The 26,671-nt window shown below is 43.4% G+C and overlaps 1 protein-coding gene across 20 annotated transcripts in view; it reads right to left on the reverse strand.

Moving 5' to 3' along the window:
* The window catches only part of Dlgap1 (DLG associated protein 1), a 772,435-nt gene that overhangs the window by 85,085 nt on the left and 660,679 nt on the right, over positions 1-26,671 (reverse strand). For 8 of the 20 annotated variants that reach the window (XM_090353403.1, XM_090353400.1, XM_090353406.1 and 5 more), the window contains one exon: positions 14,178-14,207. The exons of 9 other annotated variants lie outside the window; for them this stretch is intronic. In XM_090353403.1, coding sequence (XP_090209529.1) covers positions 14,178-14,207 — 30 coding nt within the window. Of the gene's footprint in view, positions 1-12,678; positions 12,742-14,177; positions 14,208-26,671 lie in introns of all 20 variants that reach the window. 3 more of the 20 variants (XM_090353401.1, XM_090353399.1, XM_090353398.1) reach the window with 1 other exon arrangement.

A 26,671-nucleotide genomic window follows, 5' to 3' on the forward strand; every position in this document is an offset into this window, starting at 1 on the left:
TCTAATTTAGGCCATATGTACCCAAGTGTATCTCAAGAGAAAAAGAACCTCAAATGCCAAGAAATAGACCATAAAGACCCACCTAGGAGGTTTATCCTGTATTCCTTCTCCCTCTAAAGACCTCAACAGTGCTCTCTCAGGGAGCAGGCAAAATTGAAAAGGAAGCTATGAGTTAGTGGCTCACACCTGTAATCCTTAGGGTCAAGGTTTGAAGCCAGCCTGGGTTGAAAAGTTTGAGGCATTCCATCTCCAAAACAAGCAGCAAAAGCTGAACTGAGAGCATGACTCAATGATGAAGGAAACCAAGCTAACCTGAGGTCCTGAGTTCAAGCCCTGGTACTGGGAAAAATAAAATAAATAAGTAAAAAAAAATGTGATTTTGACTGGATGATGGTGGCTCATACCTGTCACTGCAGCTATTTGAAGGTTAAAAACTGGAGTATTCAGCCCAGGCAGAAAAGTTTGCAAGACACCTTCTTAACTGAGCTGGTACAGCTGTATATGTCTGTTATCCCAAGCCACAGGGCCTGAGACTCCCACGGCCAACTGACCATGGACTGAGATAACACAATCACTTCTCTTCCTCCTCTTCCTCTCCATCTCCCCCCCACCCCTTTGTCAATTATGGGGCTTGAACTCAGGGCCTGGGTGCCGTCCCTGAGCTCTTTTGCTCAAGGCTAGTGTACCAGTCCTTTGATGTATAGCCTCATTGTTGGAGTGGTTAATTAAAGAGTCTCCCAGGGACTTTTCTGCCTGAGCTAGCTTTGAACCTTGATTCTCAGATCTCAGATTCGTGAGTAGCTAGGATTACACAGAGAGTCACCCGTTCCCGGCTTCCTCTTTTTCTTCCTTGCTGTCTTTCTGCCTTTGATTTTCCCTGCAGTTTCTGTTTCTCTGGAAATCTTGATTACGTACAAAAGTACAGTCCAGTTTCATGTTTTCCAAAGGAATATTCCTGGTGCCAGCATCATTAGCAGCAACGATGGCCCTGCAAAGCTGCCTTTCAAGCTCCTATCTGTGCCTAGGTTTATTTCTGTGCTCTATGGTCTCTTCCGCAGGGCCACTGACTGGGTACCATACTACATGTCTGGTTGCTACATGCTAATTCTAGGTCTTGGAGTTTGATGGGTAATCCTCTCATTCTCATCTTGCCCCTTCTCAAGTGTATCTTTGGCTGTGTTCGGCACTTTACACAAATTAAATCCTTATAACAAGATTTGTTAGGATTTTGATTGATATCACATGGGATTTGTAGATAAGTTTTAAGAAAAATGGTTGCTTTTTATAATTTTGGAGGTTATAGTTGTTTTGATTTGGAGTGTTGCACAGTCTTAAACGAGGGCTTGGCTGCTGGCCTGTAGAAACATTGGGAGGTAGGGCTAGTAGAGGAAAGTTCATTGTTGGAGGGGGAATGTCCTTTGAGGGGATATTAGGGCCCTTCTCCTCCCCTCCCTTCCTCATCCCTCCCTTCTGTTTGCTTTCCTTCCCTCCCCTCTCCTCCCTACTCTCAACCTTGATCCTTTACATCTCAGCTTCGTGATATGATTTTAGGAAGTTTGGGGCTTGAACTCAGGGTCTGCACTGTCCCTGAGCTCTTTTGCTCAAGGCTAGCACTCTACCACTTTGAGCCACAGTTCCATTTCTGTTTTTTTTTTTTTTTTTTTTTCTAGTGGATAATTGGAGATGCAAGTGTCATGGACTTTCTTGTCCAGGCTGGCTTTGAACTACAATCCTCAACTCTCAACTTCCTCAGTAGCTAGGACCACAGGCGTGAACCACCAGCGCCCAGCTTCTTTACACAAGCATGTGTATCTGTAGGATGACAATGCTATTAAGCTAACATTGAAGTCCACAGTGAGTCTGTGTTCTCACAATGGTATGGTGTTTCCTTGGTTGTTTTAATGTCATTTTTAAAATTGTTATTATAAAGGTGAAGTGAAGGGGATTGCAGTTATATAAATCAGGTAATGAGGTAATAAGTACCTTTTTTTGTTGTTTTTTTGGTTGATCATGGGGCCTGGGTGCTGTCCCTGAGCTCTTTGGCTCAAGGCTAGCACTCGATCATTTAGAGCCACAGCACCACTTCTGGTTTTCTAGTGAATAATTGGATTTAAGAGTCTCACAGGCTTTCTTGCCCTGGTGGCTTTGAAATGTGATCCTCAGATCTCAGCCTCCTGAGTAGCTGAGATTCCAGGCGTGAGCCATCAGTGGCTGGTTTATGAGTGTCTCCACCCACTGCTTAGTTAATTTTGATGGTGAGCAGATTACTTTCCTGAGGCATTTATTTTGGAAAGTTATTTGTGGCCTACAAAAATGCATCTTTTTTTCGTAGAGGTTTATCACTTGAAATACCTTTCATGGCTGTGATATTTGACTGGCTCAGGTGATGTGAATTTGGGCTGATACATGGTTATAATTTCTCATGCATGGATCATCTATCCTTCGTCTTGCCTCAATAGTTTGTTTTTTTGTTCATTCTGTGTCTCTTTTAGTAATTGGGGTAGGATCCCATTAACTTTCTGGTTAATCTTTACCTTTAGGGTATACTTACTTTAGGTTCCAGTTTTGTGGGAAAGTATTTCTACACAAAAATATCCCCTTTGGTCAAGTTTTTGGACCCTGGAAGACTTTTGAAGCCTAAAGGCCAGGCACTGATGGCTCACATCTGTAATTATAGTTACTCAAGAGGCTGAGATCTGAGAATTGCAGTTTTAGACCAGTCTAGACAGAGAATCTTCTCTTCAGTGAACCCTCAAAAAGCCAGAAGTGGAGCTGTGGCTTAAGTGGTAAGACATTAGCACCGGACAGTGCCCAGGGCCTGAGTTGAAGCCCCAAACCAAACCAAACCAAAAAATAAAATTTAAAGACCTTTCAAATGGGCAGATGTTTTCAGGACAGATGTACTTTTGTTGTTCAGTTTGCCTTTCCAAGTCCCTGCTTTACAAGAACTGCTTATTAACTCTTTAGATCTTTGATTTTGATGGAGAGAGTCGAGTAAGATGCTGGAGATTAAATTCTGGGATTAATAGGCAAGCTCTATGACTAAGTTATATCCTCAGCCCAGGTCTTTGATGTTTTTAAGAAATGAGGCAAGTGTAGCTGCTCTTGTCTTTTGATGGGGTACTATCTGTAAGCCCATAGTAACTTGAAAAATATCTTAAATTAAAAATGCAATGGATGGACCTAACAACAGAAAATCAGTGATGTCCCTTCTCCATTGATTGACTGGGCACTATGGCTCATGATTGGTGCCTAACCTTGGAGAGACCTAAGTTCTAAGTTCAAAGCTCAGGGCAGTTCCTGCAAAAATCTGTATGGCTAACTTTTGCCCCATTATGAAGTTGAAAAATGGTTAGGTGAACTGGTTTTAAGTTGGGGACTGTCTGTGTGTATTATTTTCAGTGGAACGGTTTGTCTGAATATTGTCACAGAACATGATTTTAAATTTTGAAAAGTAAATGTCTCTGAAAAGTAAACATGTACTGGTTTTTATAGATCAAGCCAGTCCTTTGTGCTCCAGATGCTACAGTGATCTTTTGCATTTCATTTCATTCTCCTATTTATGACTCCTAAAGTGGTGGGATTTGGGTGGAATGGGGGTGGGGGGTCAGGGAAGGGGATTCTTTGGGAGATGATGGAAGGATGACAGGGAAGGAGTGCTTGGGAGGGTAGAGGAGGAACGATGGTAAGGGGTGCTTTGCACATTTCCATGAGGAGGATTTCTCTGCATGTCACAGTGGCAGGTGGTGATTTCTGTCAGGGTGGCTCAGTGGTGCGTGTGTGTGTGTGTGTGTGTGTGTGTGTGTGTGTGTGTGTATGCCAGTACTGGAGTTTGAATTCAAATCCTATGTACTGTCCCTTACATTCTTTGCTCAAGGCAGGCACTCTACTATTTGAGTCACTAATCCTTTTCTGGTGGTTAATTGGAGATAAGAATCTCATAGACTTTCTTTCCTGTCTTGGCTGGCTTTGAACTGTAACCCTCGGATTTCAGTCGCCTGAGTAGTTAAGATTACAACATAAGCTAGTGGTATTTGTTTGATGGTTTGCATTTATGTTGTTGTTGTTGGTGGTGGTGGTGGTGTATGTGTGTGGGGGGGCTTGAACTCGGTGCCTGGTTACTGGCCCTGAGTTTTTGTGCTCAAGGCTAGTGCTCTATCACGTTGAACCATGGCACCACTTCTAGCTTTTTCTAAGTAGTTTATTGGACATGACAGTCTCATAGACTTTCCTGCCTGGGGTTCACTTTGAGCCACAATTTTAGCCACCTGAGTAGTGAGGATTAGAGGTGTGAACACCTGGCAAATTATGCATTTCTTTAACCTTCGGCTCACTGATTCCTTAAGTCATCTGTTAACCCTTCTCCAGAAATAATTCACATGGGAACAAACATACACAGATGGCTTTCGAGAACCTCTAGATGTGTATGTAGTGTTGCATATCTGTAACCTAGCTATTGCAGGGACTAAGGTAGGAGAATTGTGAGCAATTTATGGAGTTTAGGTCAGTGATTTGCCTAACATAGACCCAGTGTCCATAGAGAGGGGGCGGGGAGAGCTTGGATCTACCTAGGAAAGTGACAGAAGGGCTCTAATGACCAGCAAGTCCATTCATTAGCGTGGATATGCTAGACAAAGATATGATTCATGTCCTGGGTGAGACAGAATGACACAGGACAGGATGTCATGAAGGTAGTCAGAGCAGTGTTGAACCTTATTATTTCTGGAATCTTCCATTTAATATTTTTATGCCATGGTCAACATTGGCTAGGTCAAATTACAGAAAGCACAGTTACTGATAAGGGCAAGTCCTGGATTTGACAGCTGCAAATCCTACTGCCTGGGGTGTCCTCCTCCGCTTTATTTGCAGTGTTGCACATCAAATCCAGTTCCTCTCTTGACGTAGGTACGTACTCCCACGCTGTGCTTGGCCCCAGCCAGACCGCCATCTCTTATGTACCTGGCCAGTTCCTACCTATCTGCAGCTTGTTCTCACCCCTCCCGATTGTTCCTGGGTTCTCTTCACCTATCTTTCTTTGTTTTTGTGAGGTGTGTGTGTGTGTGTTGATGCTGGGGCTTGAACTCTGCATTTGGATGCTGCCCCTGAGCTTTTGTGCTCAAGGCTAGTGTTCTACCACTTGAGTCACTGTTTCACTTCTGGCTTTGTTCCTGGTTAACTAGAGATTAGAGTCTCATGGGCTTTAATGCCTGGTCTGGTTTCAAATATTATCCTCAAATCTACGCCTTCTTTCTCTTTTTCTTTCTTATGTGAACTCTCTCAAGGCCTGTTTTCTCACTTTTTTTTTTTTTGTCAGTTGTGGGGCTTGAACTTAGGGCCTGGGCACTGTCCCTGAGCTCCTTTTGCTCAAAGCTAGTACTCTAATCTGAGTTTTAATCAGAGATAAGAGTTTCACAGGGATTTTTCGGCCCAGGCTGGCTTCAGTGTCCTCAGATCTCAGACTCCCTGAGTAGCTAGGATTATAGGCATGCACCACCAGCAGGGGCCCACTTGGCTTTTTTATTCAAGAATGGTGTTCTACCACTTGAGCCATATCTCCACCTCTGGCCTTTTGGTAATTAATTGGAGATGAGTCTCAAGGACCTTTCTGTCCCAGCTGTCTTCAAGCTGTGATCCCCCTATGATAGCCTCATGAGTAGCTAGAATAACAGCATGAGCCACCAGTGCCCCGCTCTCTCAGCGTTTAGAAGCTATCCCTCATGATTCTCAGTCCCTCACCAATTATGTATTTTTATCTCTCAAAGAAACCAAAACCAAATTCACTTCTTCCCTTCCTCCCTTCCAGAGACAAAGCCTTACTCTGTCGATCAGGATAGCCTTAAACTCATAGTCTTACTGCCTCTGCCTCCTGAGTGCTGGGACTAGAAGTGTGTCCCATCATTTAGTATTATCTTATCATTATATTTCAGTTTCTTAAGTACCCCGAATTCCAAGTAGCTTTTTTTATTTTTGCCAGTCCTGGGCTTGAGCTCAGGGCCTGAGCACTGTCCTCGGATTTTCTCAAGGCTAGAGCTCTACCACTTGAGCCTCAGCACCACTTCCGGCTTTTTGCTATGTATGTGGTACCGAGGAATCGAACCCGGGTCTTCGTGCATGCCAGGCAAGCACTTTAACCACTAGTCCAAACTCCCGGCCCCCAAGTAGCTTTTATAGATGAGAAATGTGTGTCTTAAAGAGGGTTATGATTTGCATATGAAGGCTTGTCCCGAGCCCATGGATCTAGCCATTCAGAAGGACTAGTTTGTGGTTGCTTTGACCTAATCAATGGATATATCATTTATGGATTCAGGGTATGTTGACATTGTTGGGAGGTGGTGGAAAGAGCAAGTTTGTTGTTTGTTTTTGTTTTTGGTGCTTTAACTCAGGGAATGGAACTCTTGTTTGGATTTTTCACTCAAGTATGGCTATCACTAGAGCCACAGCTTCACTTCCAGAATTGGGTGGGTAATTGGAGGTAAAAGTCTCAAGGACTTTTCTGCACAGTCTACCTTTGAACTGCAGGCATCAGATCTCAACCTTGTAAGTAGATAATCAAGATTACAGGATTGAGCGACCAGTACCTGGCTTACACTTGTCTGCTCTTTTACAGAAAAGGATGTGATGATGAAAATCTTCCAGTAGACTGCTAAAATAACCATGATCAATTTGCAGACATGGGAACCCTAGTCAGAGTTCTTAGTTTTACAAGCCAGAAAGGAGAAAAAGAAAATAAATTGATAGAAAACAAATCAACAGGAGATTTTTCCCTTACAGTTTTTGAGTTATAAATTTCCATTTCCTGCCACAGGGAGAGGTTAAGGTGTCTGCATCAGAACTGTCTTTTAGATGCCAATTGATTGCTAGTGTTCAAGACTGCTTAGTCAGCACAGAGTTTTATTAGTTTAGGGCAAGAAAAGTTCACAGATTTATGAAGGACTGTGCTCTGGAAAGCTGCATTAATATTTGCTTCAGGGCTCCTTATTTGAAAAGTTCCATATTCTTTTTTGTTCCCCCTTTGAGGCATTTATTTACTTTTCCACATCATTTATTATAGATCATCTTACAAGTCAGAGAGCTCTTGATTTCCATCCTCTTCTTCCTCTTCCTCCTCCTCCTTTTCCTCCTCCTCCTTTTCCTCCTCCTCCTCTTCCTCCTCTTCTTCATCGCCTTTATGATTAGCATTATTATTATCTGTTCTGGGGTTTCGATTCAGGGCCTTCTGTTTGTTATCTTGAATCACCTTTCCAGCTGGGCTTCCTGAGATGGAATCTAGTCACTTTTTGGCCTAGGTTAACCTCAAACCATGATCCTCCAGATTCCAATCTCCTGAATAGCTAACATTACAGGTGTAAGCCATCAACATTCTAGCATGCAAGTATTTTTTTTTTTTGAGACTGTGTCTTGCTGTGTAGCCTAGACTTGTTTCAAACTTGCAGTCCTGCCTCAGGCTCATGGGTTTTGAGATGAGAGGTATGCATCGCCATGCCCTTTGGTTTTCCATAACCCTGCCAAATGGTGACAAAGCATGTTGTAACAGTGAAAATCTTTCCTCTGTCCCCATATGCTGAGACTGGAAGAGCACGTAAGGGGACAATGTGGGTAATTCCATCTAAACACCCCAAAGGGGAAGGCGGCTGGCTCCTGAGGTTCCTTGCCACCACTCCACTGAGATACACTGGCTTCCAACAAGGCGATCAAGAGTTCTGACTCATGGGAAGTGGCTTTCTCCATAAGTTCTGTCCCTGTGGAGATGAGAGGTTTAGGCTGACTTTACTTTTCGGTAGCTCTGCTCTAAATCAGACCTTTAGAGGTAAGCTAGTGACATCCAGCACTTGTTTGCTAGATCTTTGGATCTAGAAAAATCTGGAGAACATCTAGCAAAATATCGGAATGAAGGAATGTGGCAGGGGTCCTGCAGGCAGAAAACAAGATTTTCTTGCCTAGGCTGGTTTTGAACCACAATCCTCAGATCTTAGCCTCCTGGCTAGCTAGGATTACAGGTGTGAGCCTAGTAGCAGTGTGGTTTTCATTAGTAAAATGGTTGATATTTCAGTTTCAATTTTCCATGGGAACCTGGTCCATTAGCTATCTGTTTCTTTTTGATAGTGGATTACCGTAGTATATCTTGACACTACGCAGATGGCTTGCTTCACAAATGGACACAATGACAAGAGCAAAATTCATCTGGGTAGGTAACTACAATATATATGATTTGTAATGTTTTTAAAATATTAAATGCATCTGAGGAAAACAACCTTCCTTCCTTCCTTCCTTCCTTCCTTTCTTTTTGCCAGTCCTGGGGTTGACTCAGAGTCTGGGCACTGTCCTTGGATACTTTTTGCTCAAGGCTAGTGTTCTGCCACTTGAGCCACAATGCCACTTCCGGCTTTTTCTGTGTATGTGGTACCAAGGAATAGAACCCAGATCTTCGTGCATGCTAGACCAGTACTCTACCACTAGGCTATGCTTCCAGACCAACAATTTATTTGTTTTGTTTGGTTTTCTTTTGTTTTTGTGGCCAATCCTGGGGCTTGAACCCAGGACCTGGGCACTGTCCTTGAGCATTTTCTCAAGGTTAGCATTCTACCACTTGAACCACAGTTCTACTTCTGGCTTTTCGGTGGCTAATTGGAGATAAGAGTCTTACAAACTTACCTGCATAGGCTGACTTTGAACTGTGATCTTTAAATGTCTTCTCTAGCTAGGATTACAGGTATGAGCTACTGACAGTGGGCTAGAATTTTTTTTAAAATATATTTTTAAGTAGTTGTACAAAGAGGTCAGAATTTCTTAAGCAAAGTAAATAACAGATATGTGAGAGTGGATCAGAACTCCATAATAAGAAGGCAGCTTCTTTTGCGATTTACAATTCAGAGAGGAAGCTAAAAATGTTGTTGGAATAGAAGTTATGACTGGGCCCATTTTAATTATCTTAACTATTATTCTATTCTATTTCTCTATCTATTATCTATCATCTATCTGTCTGTCTTTCTACCTAGGGTGCAGCTATCAAACCCAGGACCTAATGAATGGGCAAGTGCTGTATCCTAGAGCTACAACCTAGCCCTGTTTTTTTTTAAACTGTTGCTGAGATGTCTTTCCATTTGGTGAGTGAGAATCCATGAAGCTGTGGAAACCATTCCCCTGTATATGACCACAATCCCAGAGGGAGGATCTCCCTCTCTAAGGGAGATCCTAAGTCATTCTCTTGGAGTAATAAGACACTTCAACATATTGAGGTTAGAATGAAGTGACCAGAAGGGAAAGGAAAGACTATATCATGTGCCCAGGGGAGATTTTCTCTAAGGATACTTCCTTACCGGGGCTTCAAAAGAATTCACTATTAATTTGGTGTTTGGTACCATTGCCCCAAAGGCATCAAGTTGTCTTGTGTGTGTGTGTGTGTGTGTGTGTGTGTGTGTGTGTGTGCGTGTGTGTGCTTGTGTGTTGGATTTAGACACTGTCCTTTAGCTTTTTGCCCATGGCTGGAGCTCTGCCATTTGAGGTACATCTTCATGTCTGCTTTTTGCCAGTTAGTTGGAGATAAGAATCCCACCAACTTTTCTGTCTGGGCTGGCTTTGAACTGCAGTCCTCAGATCTCAGCCTCTGGAGCAGCTAGGATTTGCAAGTGGTGCCCAGTAGTCATTGAGGGGGAATCTCATCAAAGAGCACAACTGGTGACTGGAATAATAGCCTTTGCCAGCCTTCTACCATGGCCTCCTTTATCTACTGCCTCCAGGCTGCTGTCTCCCATGATGCTCCACTCCTTCCATGCATTTCAACCCAAGGCATCAGCATCACGTTGTCTGGACCAACAGCATCCAGTTGGGACTGGAGTCTCCTCTCCTGGGAGGAAATGGCTGCCTTTGATGTATCGGAACAATGTGGATTCAACTCTTACTTCAGAGTTGTTACCTGTCTTTGGTAATGATGCCGCTCTAGTTATACACATGGCAATATGTGTCCACCCCAACCCGACTCTTCCTGCTCCAATTTCAAGAGACAAATCTCTTTAAGAGGAATATTTAACAGATTCCTTTCTGGAATGCTTGCCATGTCCTTGCTTCAACAATCTCCCCCAAACTGCTGTCTCTTACATCAATTAGCTCCAAGTTTGGAACTTCTCATCTACAATTAGAGGTGAGAAGTCATCAGTATCAATGGTAAAACTTTGCTGTTCCTCCTCCTCCTCCTCCTCTTCCTCCTCCTCCTCCTCCTCCTCCTCCTCCTCCTTCTCTTTCTCCTTCTTCTCTTTCTCCTCCTTCTCAAGTTCTGGGGCTTGAGTTCTGGTTTTGAGCTCTGTTCCTGAGCTTCTTTTGCTCAAGGCTAGCACTCTACCACTTGAGCCACTTCTGGCTTTTTCTGAGTAGTTTACTGGAGATAAGAGTGTTATGGACTTTCCTGCCCAGGCTAGTTTCAAATTGCCGTCTTCAGATCTCAGCCTCGTGCACAGTTGAGATTACAGGTATGAGCTACCAGCATCTGGCTGCAGTTACTTCTGAACATTGTGAAGAAACATTGCAAAGTATGCTTTTATTTAAACATAATGTTGACTCTTTCAAAGGATATTTAAGTTTAACTGAATAATTGATGACATGAAGTAGCCCAGGGCTGTAGTGGAACATCCCTTCTTGAGCTCAGGGCCTGGGCACTGTCCTTGAGCTTTTTTTGCTCAAGGTAGTGTTCTACCACTCGAGGCACAGCACCACTTCCAGCTTTTCTGTGTATGTGGTTCCGAGGACTCCAAATCCAGGGCTTGGTGTAAGTACTCTACAACGAGGCTACATTCCTAGCCTGGCACCCCTTGTTTAGGTGAGGGGCAGGTCCTAGGCTGTTTGGCAAAGGTCTTGGTAGGAAGTAGCAAATGAAATCTTCATAGGTTTTTCTCTTGTGACATTTGCAGTTGTTTAACTTCTTTTAGTCATGCTGGGAATTGAACTCAGGTCCACACATATGCTAGGCAAGCTCCTGTGAATAACCTCAAGACCTGTCTACATCCCCAGACCCTCATCTTCTCAAAAAGAGAAAGAAAAAGAACCTAACTACAATATAATATTATTTTCAGAGTTCTAGGATAATCCAGAACAGTAACTTTTTTTTTAAAAAAAGGAAAGATATTTTATTTTTGCCAATGGATTTTTTTCCATGGATGTGCATATTCTTCAACATGACCGAATTCCATAAAGCTGCCTGGAATTCATCCCATAAATGGAAACTGGTAAGTACAGTAATTAGTGAAGCAGTTGAATCTCTGCTGTTTTAATGGCTCAAGAAACAGTATTTGACTCACATTGCACTGAGCATGCTCAAAAGAGCTTCACCTTCTAGATGCATTAAGAAGGCATGCATGGAAATTTCCCCTTACTCATAAACAAGATACCCCAAACCACCCCTGTGCACACATATATTCTGACACAGGTACAACACAGCATGCTTCCGAGCCTGCAAGCTTTAAGGATGTCAGCCAATAAGCTGCCCAAAAGATGCTCAAACTGCAACTGAGCCTGATGTCTGGTACCTCCAGGGAGGACTAGCAACAAAGCAGGCAATAGAGGCATACAGGCTCAGACAGATATTCTGCTTCCAGCCCTCTGTTTAGTCCATGCTCTCTCATCTTCTTCAGGAAAACACAACCCTGTTTGGAGGACTTGAGCCATTCCATAGTAAACCTCAATTCTGATTGTGTGTGTGTGTGTGTGTGTGTGTGTGTGTGTGTATGTGTGTGTGTGTGTGTGTGTGTGTGTGATGGCACTGGAGCTTAACTTCAAGTCCAGGGCTCTCTATCTCTTTTGGCTGAAGGCTAGCACTCTACCATTTGAGCCACAGCTCTATTTCTAGCTTTTTGCTGGTTAATTGCAGATAAGAGTCTCATGGACTTTCTTGTGTGGACCAGCTCGGAAACACTCTCCTCAGATTTCAGCCTCCTGGGTAGCTAGGATTATAGGCATGATCCACCAACACGTAGCCTGTTTCTGAATCCTTTTGTTACAAGTGGTACACTGTGCTTAAAGAAAGCAGGTAATGTAATGACTTGAAAGGCATTGCTTGATCAAACATTTAAAGGGCTTAGGGTGGACCAACTGTTGATTGTCTTTCTCCAGATAATTAACTGAAACTCAAGGCTCAAGCTGCCACTGCCAGCTCCTGTGGGCAAGGCCATTTTCCTGATTTAATTTTCTGGACTCTTTGTTAGTTAGGGAGCAGACTGGAGAGTCTGTGAATAAAACTTCATTTTGACACACAGTGGGAAGTTGGCTTAGCAGAATCCTGAAATACCCATTCAATCCTGGTAGGGAAATAAAACCATTTTTGCTGATATTTCTAAGCCATCCTGAGTCTCCACTGCCAGCAGCTCTTCCCTGTTCTTTCATTTTTGGACTGAGGGCTTCACACATGCTAAGCATGGACTCCTCAACTTCCTTCTCTTCATTTAGTCTCTGATAGTTAACTCCCCAATATTAAGTACTACTTTTGTAGCATACGATGGTACTAAATCCACAAGGAAGACAGAACCCTCCATTTCATGCGAAGACATGGCTGAGTTCATTCTATTCTGGCCTTTAAGGGCCAGCCCTCTCAATCCTTCACCTGAGTCCAGCTCTTCTACTTTACTCCCCCTTCCCACTTGCATATTTTGCCCATTCAGGAAGCCACATCTCCATGCAAGCTAGAAAACTCACCTGAAAGCCCACCACCTCTTCCAGGCAGCCTCCCCCGATTAGGTGATGAGGATGAAGACAACCCTGAAGCACGACCAACACATTCTCAATAAATGAGAACACTGACATATACCCCCACACAAATACAGGCACTCACACAAAGAAGAGAGAAATTATACAACCTGTATTACTGGCTTAGAAAGCCCCTAGGAGGGTAAGGAGGTCAATAACCAATAACCAATTAGTCATTTCAGATAATGAGGGGTTTTTTTTGTTTTTTAAACGCTTTTGGGAATTATGCAGTAAAATCTCTGGTATGTTATCTATTGTCAGTTTCATATATATATATATATATATTTTATTTTTTGTCGGAGGATTCGCAATTGAGACAAGGTTTTATTCTGTAGCTTTAAGATGACCTAGACTGGCCTAAAACTCTAGATCCTCCTACTTCTTTCCATGTGCTGAGATTACTGCTCTGTATCACCAGGCCAACTGTACATACTTTACTAATTACATTTTAATGTGTGTATGTGTGCGCGTGCGTGCTGGCTCTTGAACTGGGCACTATCCTTTAGCTGTTTTCCTAACGGACTTGAACCACAGATATTAGCCTCCTGAGTAGCTAGGATCGTGGGAATGAGCCCCCAGCACCAGGCTGTTTGTTGAGATACTTGTTTTTGGTGCTGTGGTATGTATGTAGGCAAGTGTCCTACCACTGAGTTGCTCCCCAGCAGTTTGTACTTTCTTTCTTTTGTCAGTCCTGGACTTGAACTCAGGGCCTGAGCACCGTCCTTGGACTTTCTCAAGGCTAGAGCTCTACCACTTGAGTCTCAGCACCACTCCCGGCTTTTTTCTATGTATGTGGTGCTGAGGAATCGAACCCCGGTCTTCGTGCATGCTAGGCAAGCACTTTACCACTAGGCCAAACTCCTGGCCCAATTTGTACTTTCTTTAAATCCCCTTCCTTTTCTTTTCAGGATCTTGAACTCATAACTTAGAAGGTAGGTCCACTTACTAAGTAGATAACACTAAAGTTGGTCCTTACAGCATCTTGTGATACTAAGCTCTGGGTCCAGAAAGACCTGGCAATGAGACTGAGCAATGCCTTCAACACTAAGACCTCTCACTGGGAAGTCTTCACATCCTCTGTTATGGGATTGTAGAAGTCCAAGGCCCTTCTGAGAGAAGAGGGCACAGGTTCCTGACAGAACTGGGTCCAACACCTTTAATGAGGAGCTGGGGAGCCAAAGTCTCTGAGGAACACTGGATCTGGGACCTTCACATGAAGAAATACAGACAGACACATGTGCTCTCGTAATGCCACCCTCACAGCTGGGGTGGGCTGAGAGACTTGCAGCATAACAGGACCAGCACGAGGAAAGGCACGGACGGAATGGCCACGTAGGCTTAAGGAAACATGGCGTAAAACACCACAGCACAGAAGCTTGCTAGCTGCAGGCCACGCTGTGCAGCCTTGAAGCAAAACATTACGGGTTTTGTGCTGGTAAAAAACGTACCTTCAACGGCAGAACTCAGTTTTATGACACCTTGAATAAAAACAAAAAATGGCAGTTATAGCATAGTCCCAATGGCAGTTATAGCATAGTCCCAAATTACCTTTGTTTTTCTCCTCCCACCCTCAGTCTTCCCACAATACATACTTGCTTCTGAACTGAAAATTTGGGGGTTGGTGTTAAGAAAGCTTAATTAAACCAATATCGACAAATGCAATAATTTCTTTTCCTTGGTTAGATTTGGCCAATGTCTTCCATTCACTGATAAAACCAGATGAGACAAAGGCACAAATCTGAGTGGGTACTGCTGGATTGTAGATCTGCAAGACTTCAACAATCACACCCAGATATCAGCACTTAATACTGGAGACAAACATCATTTTATGCATGTCCAGACATAGTTCATGTTGAAATATATAACCACAGTTGGATTAGAAGTCTTTTTTTTTGTGGCTCTTGGATGGGCTCAACATTTGGCTGTCTGCAGGTAAGTCAATACATACATATAATCTGCTTGTTCAGGAAGCAAACTGGACAGTCATGTATGTTTTCAGTGAATTTCAAGGTGAAAATACTAAGTGAAAATAAATTAGACCTGCTTCAATATTTTGATTTGGAAAGTAAACTTTGTAAGTCATTGCTCTGTAAACAAAGTTCTCCATTTTCTACGCCATTATCACAGTCCTTTATGCTGAGCCAAAAATGTCTCTACTATCATTTAGTTCTGTTTCTATTTCTAAATGGAAATGTTTCAAACTTAGATGGAAATAGAAATGTTTTCAATACTACTAAATTAAATTGCTATGAATAAGACCTATTAAATTATGTCCACAGAGAGGCAAACTTCTTACTACACATTACTTTGCAGAAAAAGCCTTTCTTTCTTGCAGGAATTGTGGTAGGTTACTAATGTTTAATAAGGGATTACACAGAAGAAAAAGTAGACACCTCTATGTATGTATGTAAATTGTAGTTTTATTTTATATTTTGCTGGTCCTTGGGTTTAAACTCAGGGCTAGGAACTGTCCCTGCGCTTCTTTTTGCTCAAGGCTAGCATTCTACCACTTGAGCCACAGCTCCATTACGATATTTTTGGCAAGTAATTGGAGATAAGAGCCTCACAGACTTTCTTACTTGGACTGGCATTGAACCACAGTCCTTAGATCTCAGCCTTCTGAGTAGTTCCAGGCATGAGCCATCAGCTACTGATTGTAAATATTAATGATATAAACAGCACACAATCTGAAAATAATAACTACATGCACATGCTTTTTATAACAAGCTCCATATAGTCACATCTTTGAGAATGCTCTTATGAATGTCAGCCAAACTCTTAAATCTATCAATAGCCAACAATTCAAAATCATAATTGGACAAAAGTTACACATTCAGTTGTAATCCAATCTGGCCTTTGATGTGATTTACTGTTAATATATCCCTTCACCTTTTTATGATTTTTTTTTTTTGGTGCCTATCCTGGGGTCTGAACTCAAGGCCTTGATGCTATAGCCTGCTTATTTGCTCAAGGCTGGTGTTTTACCATTTGAGCTACCCTTCCACTTCTGGCTTTTTGCTGGTTAAATGGAAATAAGAATCTCATGGACTTTCCTGCTTGGACTGGCTTTGAACCATGATCTCAGCTTCCTGAAAAGCTAGGGGTACAGGTGTGAGCCACTGACGCATGCTGTATACTGATTTTTATTAAGTAGAAACCTGTTTCAATTCAGTCCTGGCACCGTGAGTACCTCTTCCTGGAGGCAGGCAAGTGGTGGGAAGTTGTCATCACACAGACACAGTCAATGTCAAATAGTCTCAAAATTAGAGTGGTAGAAGTGGCCAAATAGGGGGTGAGGTATTCTAGAAACCTGTTGCATGTGTTTTTGCAGTATTGGTGTTGGAACCCAGAGTCACTTATATTCATAACATCATGGAACTACAGTTTAGTGTTTTTAAATATAATAGATTGAATTGTAGCTTTATGTGATTTAACTTGTAATAATGGGCCCACAAACTTCCTGGTAACATAAGAACATAAGAACTGGCTCTTGAAATAGCTATGAAACCCAAACTTAAGGGAGCATAACATAACTGAAGTTCCTTTGCATTCAGGCTCAGATATCTTGACTTTAGAATACTTCCTGAAATATTTGCAAAAACGGGTCGTAACTTAAATGGATAACACAAATGTGAGCAAGCTTAGTATTTAGTTTGGCACTGACAGAGATTTCAAAGCATTTTAAACATGTCATAGGTAGAAAAAAAAGTACACTATGCATACATCATCCTGGAAATAATCATTTGTGATAATCAGTTATGTTAACTTGTGAGGCAACTCGTGTTGGCATTTCAAAGCTACATATAGATCTACAGAATACCTACAGAATACACAGCAGACATTATCTGATGAGTGGCTCACATTGACTTTGGCTGGAATTCAGGGTAAGCCATAAGACATATGAATGCACACACACACACACACACACACACACACACACACACACAAAGGGCTTTCCACCCCTTTCTGTGCTTCACAGTGTGCAGAAGAATTTGAAAAGAAATAAAATGGAAAAAGTTAAACAACAACAACACCACCTCCATTGTGTTTCCCTGGACTTGTTATCTTCAAGATGGGAAAACTGCTGACCTTCTTGGGGCTTGCAACTGCCTGCATATATAGTCCTGAAAGTCAAAGCCAGCTTCTATCCAGGTATATTCTCAGCAGTAGGTGACCAATTCCAAAATGATTCTGCCTTTTTGGCAATACTTTCACCTAATGATTCTTTCCCTCCTATTCTTCTCTCCCACTCATTGTCTCTCTGCCCTCCTTCCTTTTTTCAGGCTAGGGATCGAATCCAGGGTCTCCCACATGCTAAATGCACCTCTAGCACTGAGTGATACCCTGGCCCTAATGGTGCATTTAAAAAACAAAGGGGAATGCAATAAGCTAGATTTAGAATGACAAATATCACATATGAGAGACACATGGAATCTGGCCTTTTAAAAATGACACAGAATGGAAAAGGGAGACTGCTGGAGATGGACAAGGGCAGCAGGGAAGGAGAAAGCAGAGGGCAGTGAGGGTGCGAACGAGATTGAAGCACTTTCTATGTATGTATCATAACAGAGCAATGAAATCTGCTAAAATGTGTAAAAAAATAAAAGAGGGGGTGAACCCTGGTGGTTCACGCCTGTAACCCTAGCTACTTAGGAGGCCGATCTGAGGATTGAGGTTCAAAGCCAGCCAGGGCAGAAAAGTCCCCTGTGAGAATCTTATCTCCAATAAATGAAAAGTCAGAAGTGCCACTGTGGCTCAAACGGTAGAGTGCTAGTCTTGAGCACAGAGAGGCTCAGGGACAGCACCTGAGCCTTGAACTCAAGCCCCAGGACCAGAAAAAAAAAATGTCAAAAAGATAAAAAAAAAAAGGTAAGGTACTGGGGGCTCATGAGTATAATCCTATCTACTCAGGAGTGTTCAGAGGATCACCGTTCAAAGACAGTCCAGAGAGAAAAATCTTTGAGACTTCAGCTCCCATAACCAGGAAAAATCAGAGATGGTGGGGTGGTTCAATTGATAGCTTACCTGCAAGCAAGTTGAGTGAGAGCTTGAGACTTGGAGTTCAAGCCATAGTATCAATGCAAAAACAAACAAACAGGGCTGGGAGTTTGGCCTGGTGGTAGAGTGCTTGCCTAGCATGCACGAAGACCCGGGTTCAATTCCTTGGTACCACATACGTAGCAAAAATCCAGAAGTGGTGCTGTGGCTCCAGTGGTAGAGCTCTAGCCTTGAGAAAATCCAGGGACAATGCTCAAGCCCTGAGCCCAAGCCCAGGACTGGAAAAAACCAACAACAAACAAATAAACAAAAAAAACCCAAAAAACAAATAAAAGAAATGTGCTCAATGGGTATTAGACAAGCAAGATACACCCTAATAATTGAGGATCCTCCTCCCCCTTTCAGGAGAAAGAATCAGGTTAAATAGATTATTTATATAAAAGTGTGAATGACTAAAACTTCTTGGGATTTTAATGACATCTCATTGTTTAAATATTTAACAGATTTCCTTCCTTCCTTCCTTCCTTCCTTCCTTCCTTCCTTCCTTCCTTCCTTTCTTCCTTCCTTCCTTCCTTCTTTTCCTCCCTCTCCCTTCCTCCTTGGCTTGGATTATTTTCCTCTTTTTTTTTTTTTTTTAACCAGTCCTAGGCTTGAGCTCAGGGCCTGAGCACTACTGTCCTTGGACTTTCTCAAGGCTAGAGCTCTACCACTTGAGCCTCAGCACCACTCCTGGCTTTTTTTCTATGTATGTGATACCAAGGAATCAAACCCAGGTCTTCGTGCATGCTAGGCAAGCACTCTACCACTAGGCTGAACTCCCGGACCCTTTTTCATACCTTTTATGGTTCTTGATATTTGGGAGGCCGAAGGCTATGATGCACTTGAAAAGAAAGCAAGGAAAACTAAAATATGTTTCATAGGTTTTTAAAACTTGGTATTTATTCTAGAGATGCCATTAGCAATCGATGAAGATGTCTATTAAGAAATTTATAAATGAAACAGAAATTAGAGACCAGATAGTAGAAACAAGGATGCTATTTGTACACTTTTTTTTTAATAAAAAAGATAGTGAAAGGAAGGGGAGCATAGGTAAAGATTTAGCTTTCATGTGGGTTTTCCCAAAAGAAAGGGGGATAAAGTCGGTTGCGGTAGCTCACACCTGTAATCCTAGCTACTCAGGAGGCTGAAGTCTGAGGATCAAGGTTCAAAGTCAGCTTGGGTACAAAAGGACCTGAGACTCTTATCTCCAATTAACCTCTAGAAAACAGGCAGTGGGACTTGGTTCCAGGGTAGGATGGTAGCCTTGAACTGAAGAGCTGAGGGACAGGGCCCAGACCCAGGGGTAGTGCAGTAGCCTTGAGCTGAAGAGCTCAAGGACAGTGCCCAGGCAGAATTCAAGCTCCCTGACCCACACACCCACAGAGACACCAAAAAAAAAAAGAAAAAAAGAGGAGAGGAAGAATATAATATAGAATGAATGAGAAGAAATGGAAGCTTACCCATCTGCTTGATTTTTCCTTCCCCCCAATCCAGGAGCTTGAACTCTGGGCCTAGGTGCTCTCCCTGACCTCCTATTTTGCTCAAGATTAGCACTCTATCACGTGAACCACAGTGCCACTTCCAGCTCTGTCTTTCATGTTCAGGTCTGTGCTCTACTATTTGAGCCATAGCTTCACTAATCACCTTTTGGTGGTTATTTGGAAATGAGTTTCACGGACATTCCTGCCTGGGTTGGTTTCAAACCATGACCCTTAGATCTCTGCCTCCTGAGAAGCTAGGATTACAGGTATGAGACATAACCTTGGAATGAGGCCCCATATGATATATGCCCACTTATCTCCCCAATTCAGCTTCACCATTCTTGTGATGTGCATCACACCAATTCATTCAATAAGTCCTCAGTGAATGGATACCTGGTTGTGACCTTAGGGAGGAGCAAATATACTTCTAATGTGTGTCCTCACTCATGGAAAGCAGAGCAGTAGACTCAGATTTGGATCTTCATAGGGCTTGGTCAAGCTTGATGGAATACTCATTACCAGAGATAGGAGTTTCAGGGTTGTAATGTTAGCAGTGTTTCCCAAAACATTTTAGTGGCTATTTGGAAGTAAGGTTATACCCTAAATGAATGCCAAGAGTTATTAGCTCATTGTGTCCCGTTGCACGTCTAAATAGCTGTAGAATGTCTAGAACTTGCGCCTCTATTGTTATCAACCAGGACCACATGATGCTAACAGGGTTTACAGGAATCTTTATGATAAGGAACAAATAGAAAAGATACCCAGGGAGAATCCCTGCACTCTGCTGACCTCGGGATAGCAGGACTGCAGCACCACACCTACTTTGCCCTACTTTATTTGCTCCCATACTGGCCCTGAAGGATCTTCCTAGAAAGTCTGGTAGTTTTCCTCACTCAGCAGACTCTTCCCTGACTTTTCATTATCTTAAGATAAGGAGTCCTCATGTGACCTGCAAAGCCTGTCAGGATGTCATCTACCACAGAATAAAAACAGCCATAAATCCTTTCACAGTCCTCCCACAGGGAGCCAGGAATGTCCCTTCCCTTTGACTGGACACGCTTATGACCTTCACAGGACAGGCAGTCCCAGCTCTTGTGCCCTGGGGTCAGAGATGCTGAGATTCCTCTAACAGGAGCAGATGCCACGAAATGAGGAGGAGACTCTTGGTGAAGGTTGGCAGGACGGAGAGGAAGTTGCCATTGTCTTTCTATGGTGGTGACACTTTTCTGCAGTAACATGGAAAGTAGAAAATAGGTCTAATAAACTCATGTATTTTATTGATTGGTTGTTTGGTCAACTGGAGAGTTGGGGATCAAGTCTACGGACTTGGATATGCTAAGCAAGTGTCTTAGCTCCACTCTCCCCACAAAATCTACAGGTATTTGCTAATTAGATTTCTAGCCCCATGACTGAAAAAAACAAAACAAAACAAAACAAACACTGGCCCCACATTTCTAGGAGATTGTTGCTCTTTTCTTTTTCTTTTTCTTCTTTTTTCTTTTTTTCATTGGTTAGCTCAGGATGCTGTCTCTGACCTTTTCCTCTCAAGGCTGTAGCACTTAGAGCCACAGCTCAGAGGGATTACCTGTTGCCAGCTAAATATGGCACAGAACAATCACTTGGTGAAATTTTGCTTACATTTCCCACGTGAAAGTGTACGGAAGTGGCAGTTAGCTTTCCATTTTTGTGATAAAATAATGGAGCTAATCAACTTAAAAGGAGGAAGGATCTCTTTTGGCTCCTGGTTTCAGATGTTTCAGTCTGTGTTTGCTTTGGGCCTGTGGTAAAGAGCACACTCTGGAGGGAGGAGTGTAAGTCTTACCACAGCAGGAAGCAAAAAAAGGAAAGGGGAAAAGGGTTGAGAAGAGGGAGGGGGAGAGAGAGGGAGGAGAAAGACAGGGAGAAGAGGAAGGAGAGGGGAAGAGGGGAGCAGGAGGAGCTGGGAACTCAATCACCCTTGAAGGCACACCCAATGCCTTAACTTCCTCTTAATAAGTGCCGCCTCTTCCCAATAGTTCCACAGATTAGTGAACACCAAGCTTTCAATAGGTGTGTACTAGTGAACACTTCAGACTCAAAGGATAACCTAGAATATAATTTAAAAAACAGTTGTTTTACAGTTTGCCTTAGCTAATATAGTATGTAGATAGCTGAACTTATCAACTGCACCTACATTTTCTGACCTTAGCTTTCTAGCTCAGCCATTAGCTTTCATTGCTGCAGACACACCTGCACATTCATTTCTCCAACTACAAACACCTGCCTTCTTTCCATTTTCTTCACGAATGAAGATTTTTCTCAGGGAAGTTTTCTTATGAATCCTTTGGTATGGTGATTTTCTCCCACAAACACTGTGTTACTTTTCCTCAGAGCACTTGTCTCTATAGTTATTGGATTCATGCTGGACTCTGCCCTGAGATTGTAAACTCCAGGAGAACAGACAGCAAAGCTGTGTGCTGAGTTCAACACAGTGTCAAGACGTAGTGAGTGCTGCATAAATATTTGTTAAGTGGATGAATGGAATATTTGGTGCAGTTGATAAGAACTCCCTACTCTGCTGCTGGCAAATTACACATTGTGGAACTTGGATTCAACACTGGAATTGAGGAAAAACTGGTGTGACTGACTACCTGGCTCTTACTCCTGAAATCCTTTACAGGAGCCGCTGGGAGAGGAAGCATCGGGAGAGAGCAGCTTGAGTGGGCAGGGGGATTTGCTTACATTGATGGCGGGTTGGTTGCAATGTGGGAGTTTTCTGGAGAGTCCCTGGAGATGAGGCTCTTGGATTTGTCTGCCTAAGCTGGCCTGACTGTGGATCCTCAGATCTCAGCCTGGAGAGTTGCTCGAATTACAGGCAGACGCCACTTGCATCTTGCTTAGAACTTCTTCCTGAGCATCTAATTTGCACTTGATTGAAAATTCATCCAGAGACTCCCTAACTCCCCCTTTCGGGTATGGGAGCAGGAAATGTTTCCCTTCCTGCCCCCTTGTATCCCTGTTACACTAAAATAAACTCTTGCTAAAACTAAAAGAAAAAAAAAAGCATCCCTATTTAAATAGTTGCGCACATCTGGAACATAAACGACCTAGAATCTTTCCTTTTTCCCTGTTAGTGAAATAAGCCCACATCTCTATCAGAGTCTTTGCGATTGCCATTTTATGATTCACGAAGTATTTTCTTATAAGTCTATGTACATAGCTCGGGCCCACACGCTGGCTTGGGTGAGCTTGTGATCCGCCCAGCTGTTCTGGGTTTCATGGCCTGGGATCTCCCAGGCTCAGGCTGGAGAACCGAGTTCCCTTATGGGTGGCAACCCGGGGCGGCTCTCGTGCTTGGATCTCAGCTGGGGAAGGGTGGACCCTGGCAGAGGGGAGGGGAGGAAGAGGAGTAAGGGGGGACGGGCTGGGCCCCCAGCGCAGACAGCCCCAGCGCACAACAGTGGGGTTCCGGCTTAGCTGGGGGTGGGTGAGCATGGCCACTTCCAAGCAGAGGCCACATATACAATAATGATAATAATAATAATAATAATAATAATAATAATAATAATAATAATAATAGACAGCTGTATTAAGGGGGGGAAAGACAGATCTTTGGTCAATATTTTCTACCTGCGTACAAATGCTGAAAAGCTCTGAGCATGTGTGTGTGTGTGTGTGTGTGTGTGTGTGTGTGTGTGTGTGTGTGTGTTGGTCCAGGGCCTTTGACTCAGAGCCTGGGTGCTGTCCCTGGGCTTTTGTGCTCAGCCACAGCTCCCTTTTCAACTTCCTAGTGGTTCATTTTTAGAGGAGAGTCTCTGAGACTTTTCCTGCCCTGGCCTGGTTTGGAACCTGCATCCTCGAGATACAGATTAGCCTCCGGAGTAGCTAGGATTCCAGGTGTGAGCCACCAGAGTCCGGCTTCTGCATAACCATCTCCATAGCTGTCCAGGAAGCTTTGCAAGAGAAAGGCTGTTCAGCCACTTTCCTCCACCTGTGCCCTGGGCTGGCTGGGCACGTTCATCCGTGTCCTGTCCGTCTTCTGCGAATCTCCACCGCCCCCTCGCGGCCATGCGTGATCATGACACCAGCTTCCCCAAGTCCGCACCGAGGATCAAGGCGCCACTGTGAGCACCCGAATTGGAAATGCAGGTTTGAACATCAAACCCACACCTGGCTGGACGTAGAATAAAAATCTGAAATACCCACTTCTTCCTTCACCACCGAGCAGGATTGCCTGTCACATCCAAGTGGCTTCGAAAAGAAACGCAGCAGATTGGAATCTGCCTGTTTGGAATAGAGCAATAGTCCATAGGGAATGACTATCCCTTTTGTTTCAGAACCAACTCGAATACGCCCTGAAAAGGATGAAAACCCTTTTCTGTGTTTCCTCAGCAATTGCTTCTTTCTACCCTACTACTAACCCCTCTGATGGAAACAGGAGAGTGAATTGTTCTGATTTGTCCTGGTAACCAAGGTGATTAGGTACTACCTCCCAGATAGGGTGTGTTCAGTAAAAGGATTACTTGCTGGTCGCTGAAGTAACAAGGCTACGGGAAACCAGATTGGAACAGGAGAGCCTTCTTTTTTCTTTTGTGCTAGTCACAGGGCTTGAACTCAGGGCCTGAGCACTGTCCTTGAGTTTTCTTGAGGCAACAGCTCGGCCACTTGAGCCACAGCACCACTTCTAGCTTTTTCTATGTTTGTGGTACCAAGAAACCTAACCAAGTCTTCATGCATGTTAGGCAAGCACTCTACCTCTAGGCCAAACTTCCAGCCCCTGGGAGACCATTCTTGAATGGAACTTGAAGGGCTATTACCCACTCTCCCAGAGATGTTACATGCATCTAAGAACAGTGATTTTTGTTTCTGGTTTTGTTTGGAGGGAAGGAGGGAGGAATACCTTTGTAGACTACATATTGCTGTTGCAGTCTAGAATTGATGAAGTTTTATAAGTTCCACTCCAGTGAGATGAGGAGTGTATTCTATTAGTGAGATCACAGATTTCTTTTAGTGTAGGTATTTCTGGGGTTAAGTCTAAATTGGATTGATGAGGGTATTGAAGGTAGTGTGGTAGATGGATCAGGGCCCTGAACATGGAGATAAGTGACAATAAAAATGAAACACGGGGGCTAGGGACAGGTTGATGAGGAGCAGAAACTGTGGCTCAAGAGCAAACACTCTGTACCATGAGTTCAGTGGTGTTCTGCTCTGGGTGTCATCTCAGTGTGGGAGAAAGAGCCTATTGGAGGAATCTCACATTAGAATGGGTCAGAAGGTTGACATCACTAATAAGCAAGATTTTCCTCATAGGTTAGGGAACAGTTAGGCTCTGTGGTGCTGGGGATAGAACCCAGGGTCTCACGCATGCTAGTTAATTGCTTTATCACTCAGTATCTCATTACATTAGTATTGTTGAGGAAAAGTGTTTTTGCATGTGTGTGCTGGTACAGGACTGGGTACTGACATGGTCTCTCATATCTTATCTCCCATCTCTTTTTTTAAAGGTATTGTTATCATTCATAAAAGTAATATGAAATGTTCTCTGCTTCCCTTTTCCTTACAATGGCATGTAGGCCCCACATTACAAGTCTCTTTGAGTTGCATCTCCCCCAGCATAATTCTTACAAATCAGTGAATAAAAATCTGTTTTCTCTGAATGCCTGGTGTGGGTCACTCAGGCCTGTAGCCCTTCTACTCAGGAGGCTGAGATCTGAGAATTGCAGATGGAAACCAGTTGGGTCAGAAAAGTCTCTGAAACTCTTCTTTGCAATTATCCACCAAAATGCTGGAAGTAGAGCTGTGGTTCAAGAGGTAGAGCACCAATCTTGAGCAGACAAAGCCATGGAACAGTATGAGTTCAAGCCTTAACAGAGGCCCAAAAGTATGAAAATCTGTTTTCATATTTAAATATATCTTTCATAGGTTTAATTTGCAACCCCCTAAGCAAACTCAACTGAGCCTAAAAGGACAGATGAAAGGTGCATTTGGCCAAATGTTGCATTCCACTGTGGGAATCTCTGTCCAGATCAGCAGAAGCAGCGTGGAACTGCACACCAGGCTATCCTTAGATTAGGGAGCTGTGACAAACAAGAAACCCAAGGGCTGCATGTCACTGTGTGGTTATATTTCTGGAGCATCTTTAAAGAAAGCTGTATTAGACTCTCCCAGTCCTTAAGACAGACTAGCTTTGAGAGTTCCAGATCTCTTGGGAGGTTTGTTTTTCCTCCTTATTTTGTATGGCATCTTTAATTTTTTTTTTTTTGCCAGTCCTGGGCTTGAGCTCAGGGCCTGAGCACTGTCCTTGGACTTTCTCAAGGCTAGAGCTCTACCACTTGAGCCTCAGCACCACTTCCGGCTTTTTTCTATATATGGTACCGAGGAATTGAACCCGGATCTTCATGCATGCTAGGCAAGCACTTTAACCACTAGGCCAAACTCCTGGCCCCAAGCATCTTTAAATTTTTACATATTTGCCTATAAGAAAAGTGTCCTGTTATGAAGCATAGATTGGGCTGGAGTGTGATCCTTCTGCCTCACCCTGAGTGCTGGGATTATAGCAGAAACATTGCCTGGCAGGGTAAAGCAATCTTGGCCAAGGCGCCCTTTCACAGAGGCTCTGCATCTCTCAGCATGGCCTTGAGAGAGAAGTTCTGGGTGCAAACCTTGAGCAATCCCAGGTGCAGGCTTCCAGACCTCACATCACCATGGCCCTGAGCAGACACACACACACACACACACACACACACACACACACACACACACACACACACACACACACGGGCATCAAGTCATGGCTTATCACCCGTGGAAGACCTGCACAGGAAAGGCAGACTGGCTGGATCCTGGATGTGGGTGTCTGAATGGCACCCAGCTGCTCTGCAGAGCCTCTGATTGGGTCTGGGGACTGATGTAGAACTCAGGCTGTTCCATGATCTTAAGAGTCATGTGCCTCTGTCTTAGAGACCCTGAAGTAACTCCTGTATGATGTCCCCAGATAGTTCTTTCTTTTGGGCCCCTTTCTGACTAGTGGTAGCTCTGCTTGTTTTTTTCCTTTGACAAATCTTTGCCATTTTGCTTCTCACTCTGGATCCATGGATCAATCTTTGTGACCGCCAAGACAAAGGATCTGATCCAGTGGTTGCCATTTTCCCTGTCTCAAGGTGTGAGTTTACATTTTTTTTTTATCGTTGGAGTAAGCCCCTCAAAGTGAGATCAATGAACTTACAGCTGTCTTTGAAGTATAATTCTTAGTGGTATCATGTGGAGGGCCCATCCAGATACGCACCAAGATGAAACGGGTGGATGATTTGAGAGATAAATGGTGCAATACTCATTAACAATGGTGTGAAACTTTACAACCTTTCAGAGTCTGGAAGTATCTGTTCTTTTTGAGGGGAGGAGAGTGTAGGAAATTGAGCCTTCTAATGTGATTTCAAGATGGAAAA

The sequence above is a fragment of the Megascapheus bottae genome, chromosome 19, assembly GCF_031878675.1.
Source record: "Megascapheus bottae isolate mThoBot1 chromosome 19, mThoBot2.hap1, whole genome shotgun sequence".
Classification (NCBI taxonomy): domain Eukaryota; kingdom Metazoa; phylum Chordata; class Mammalia; order Rodentia; family Geomyidae; genus Megascapheus; species Megascapheus bottae.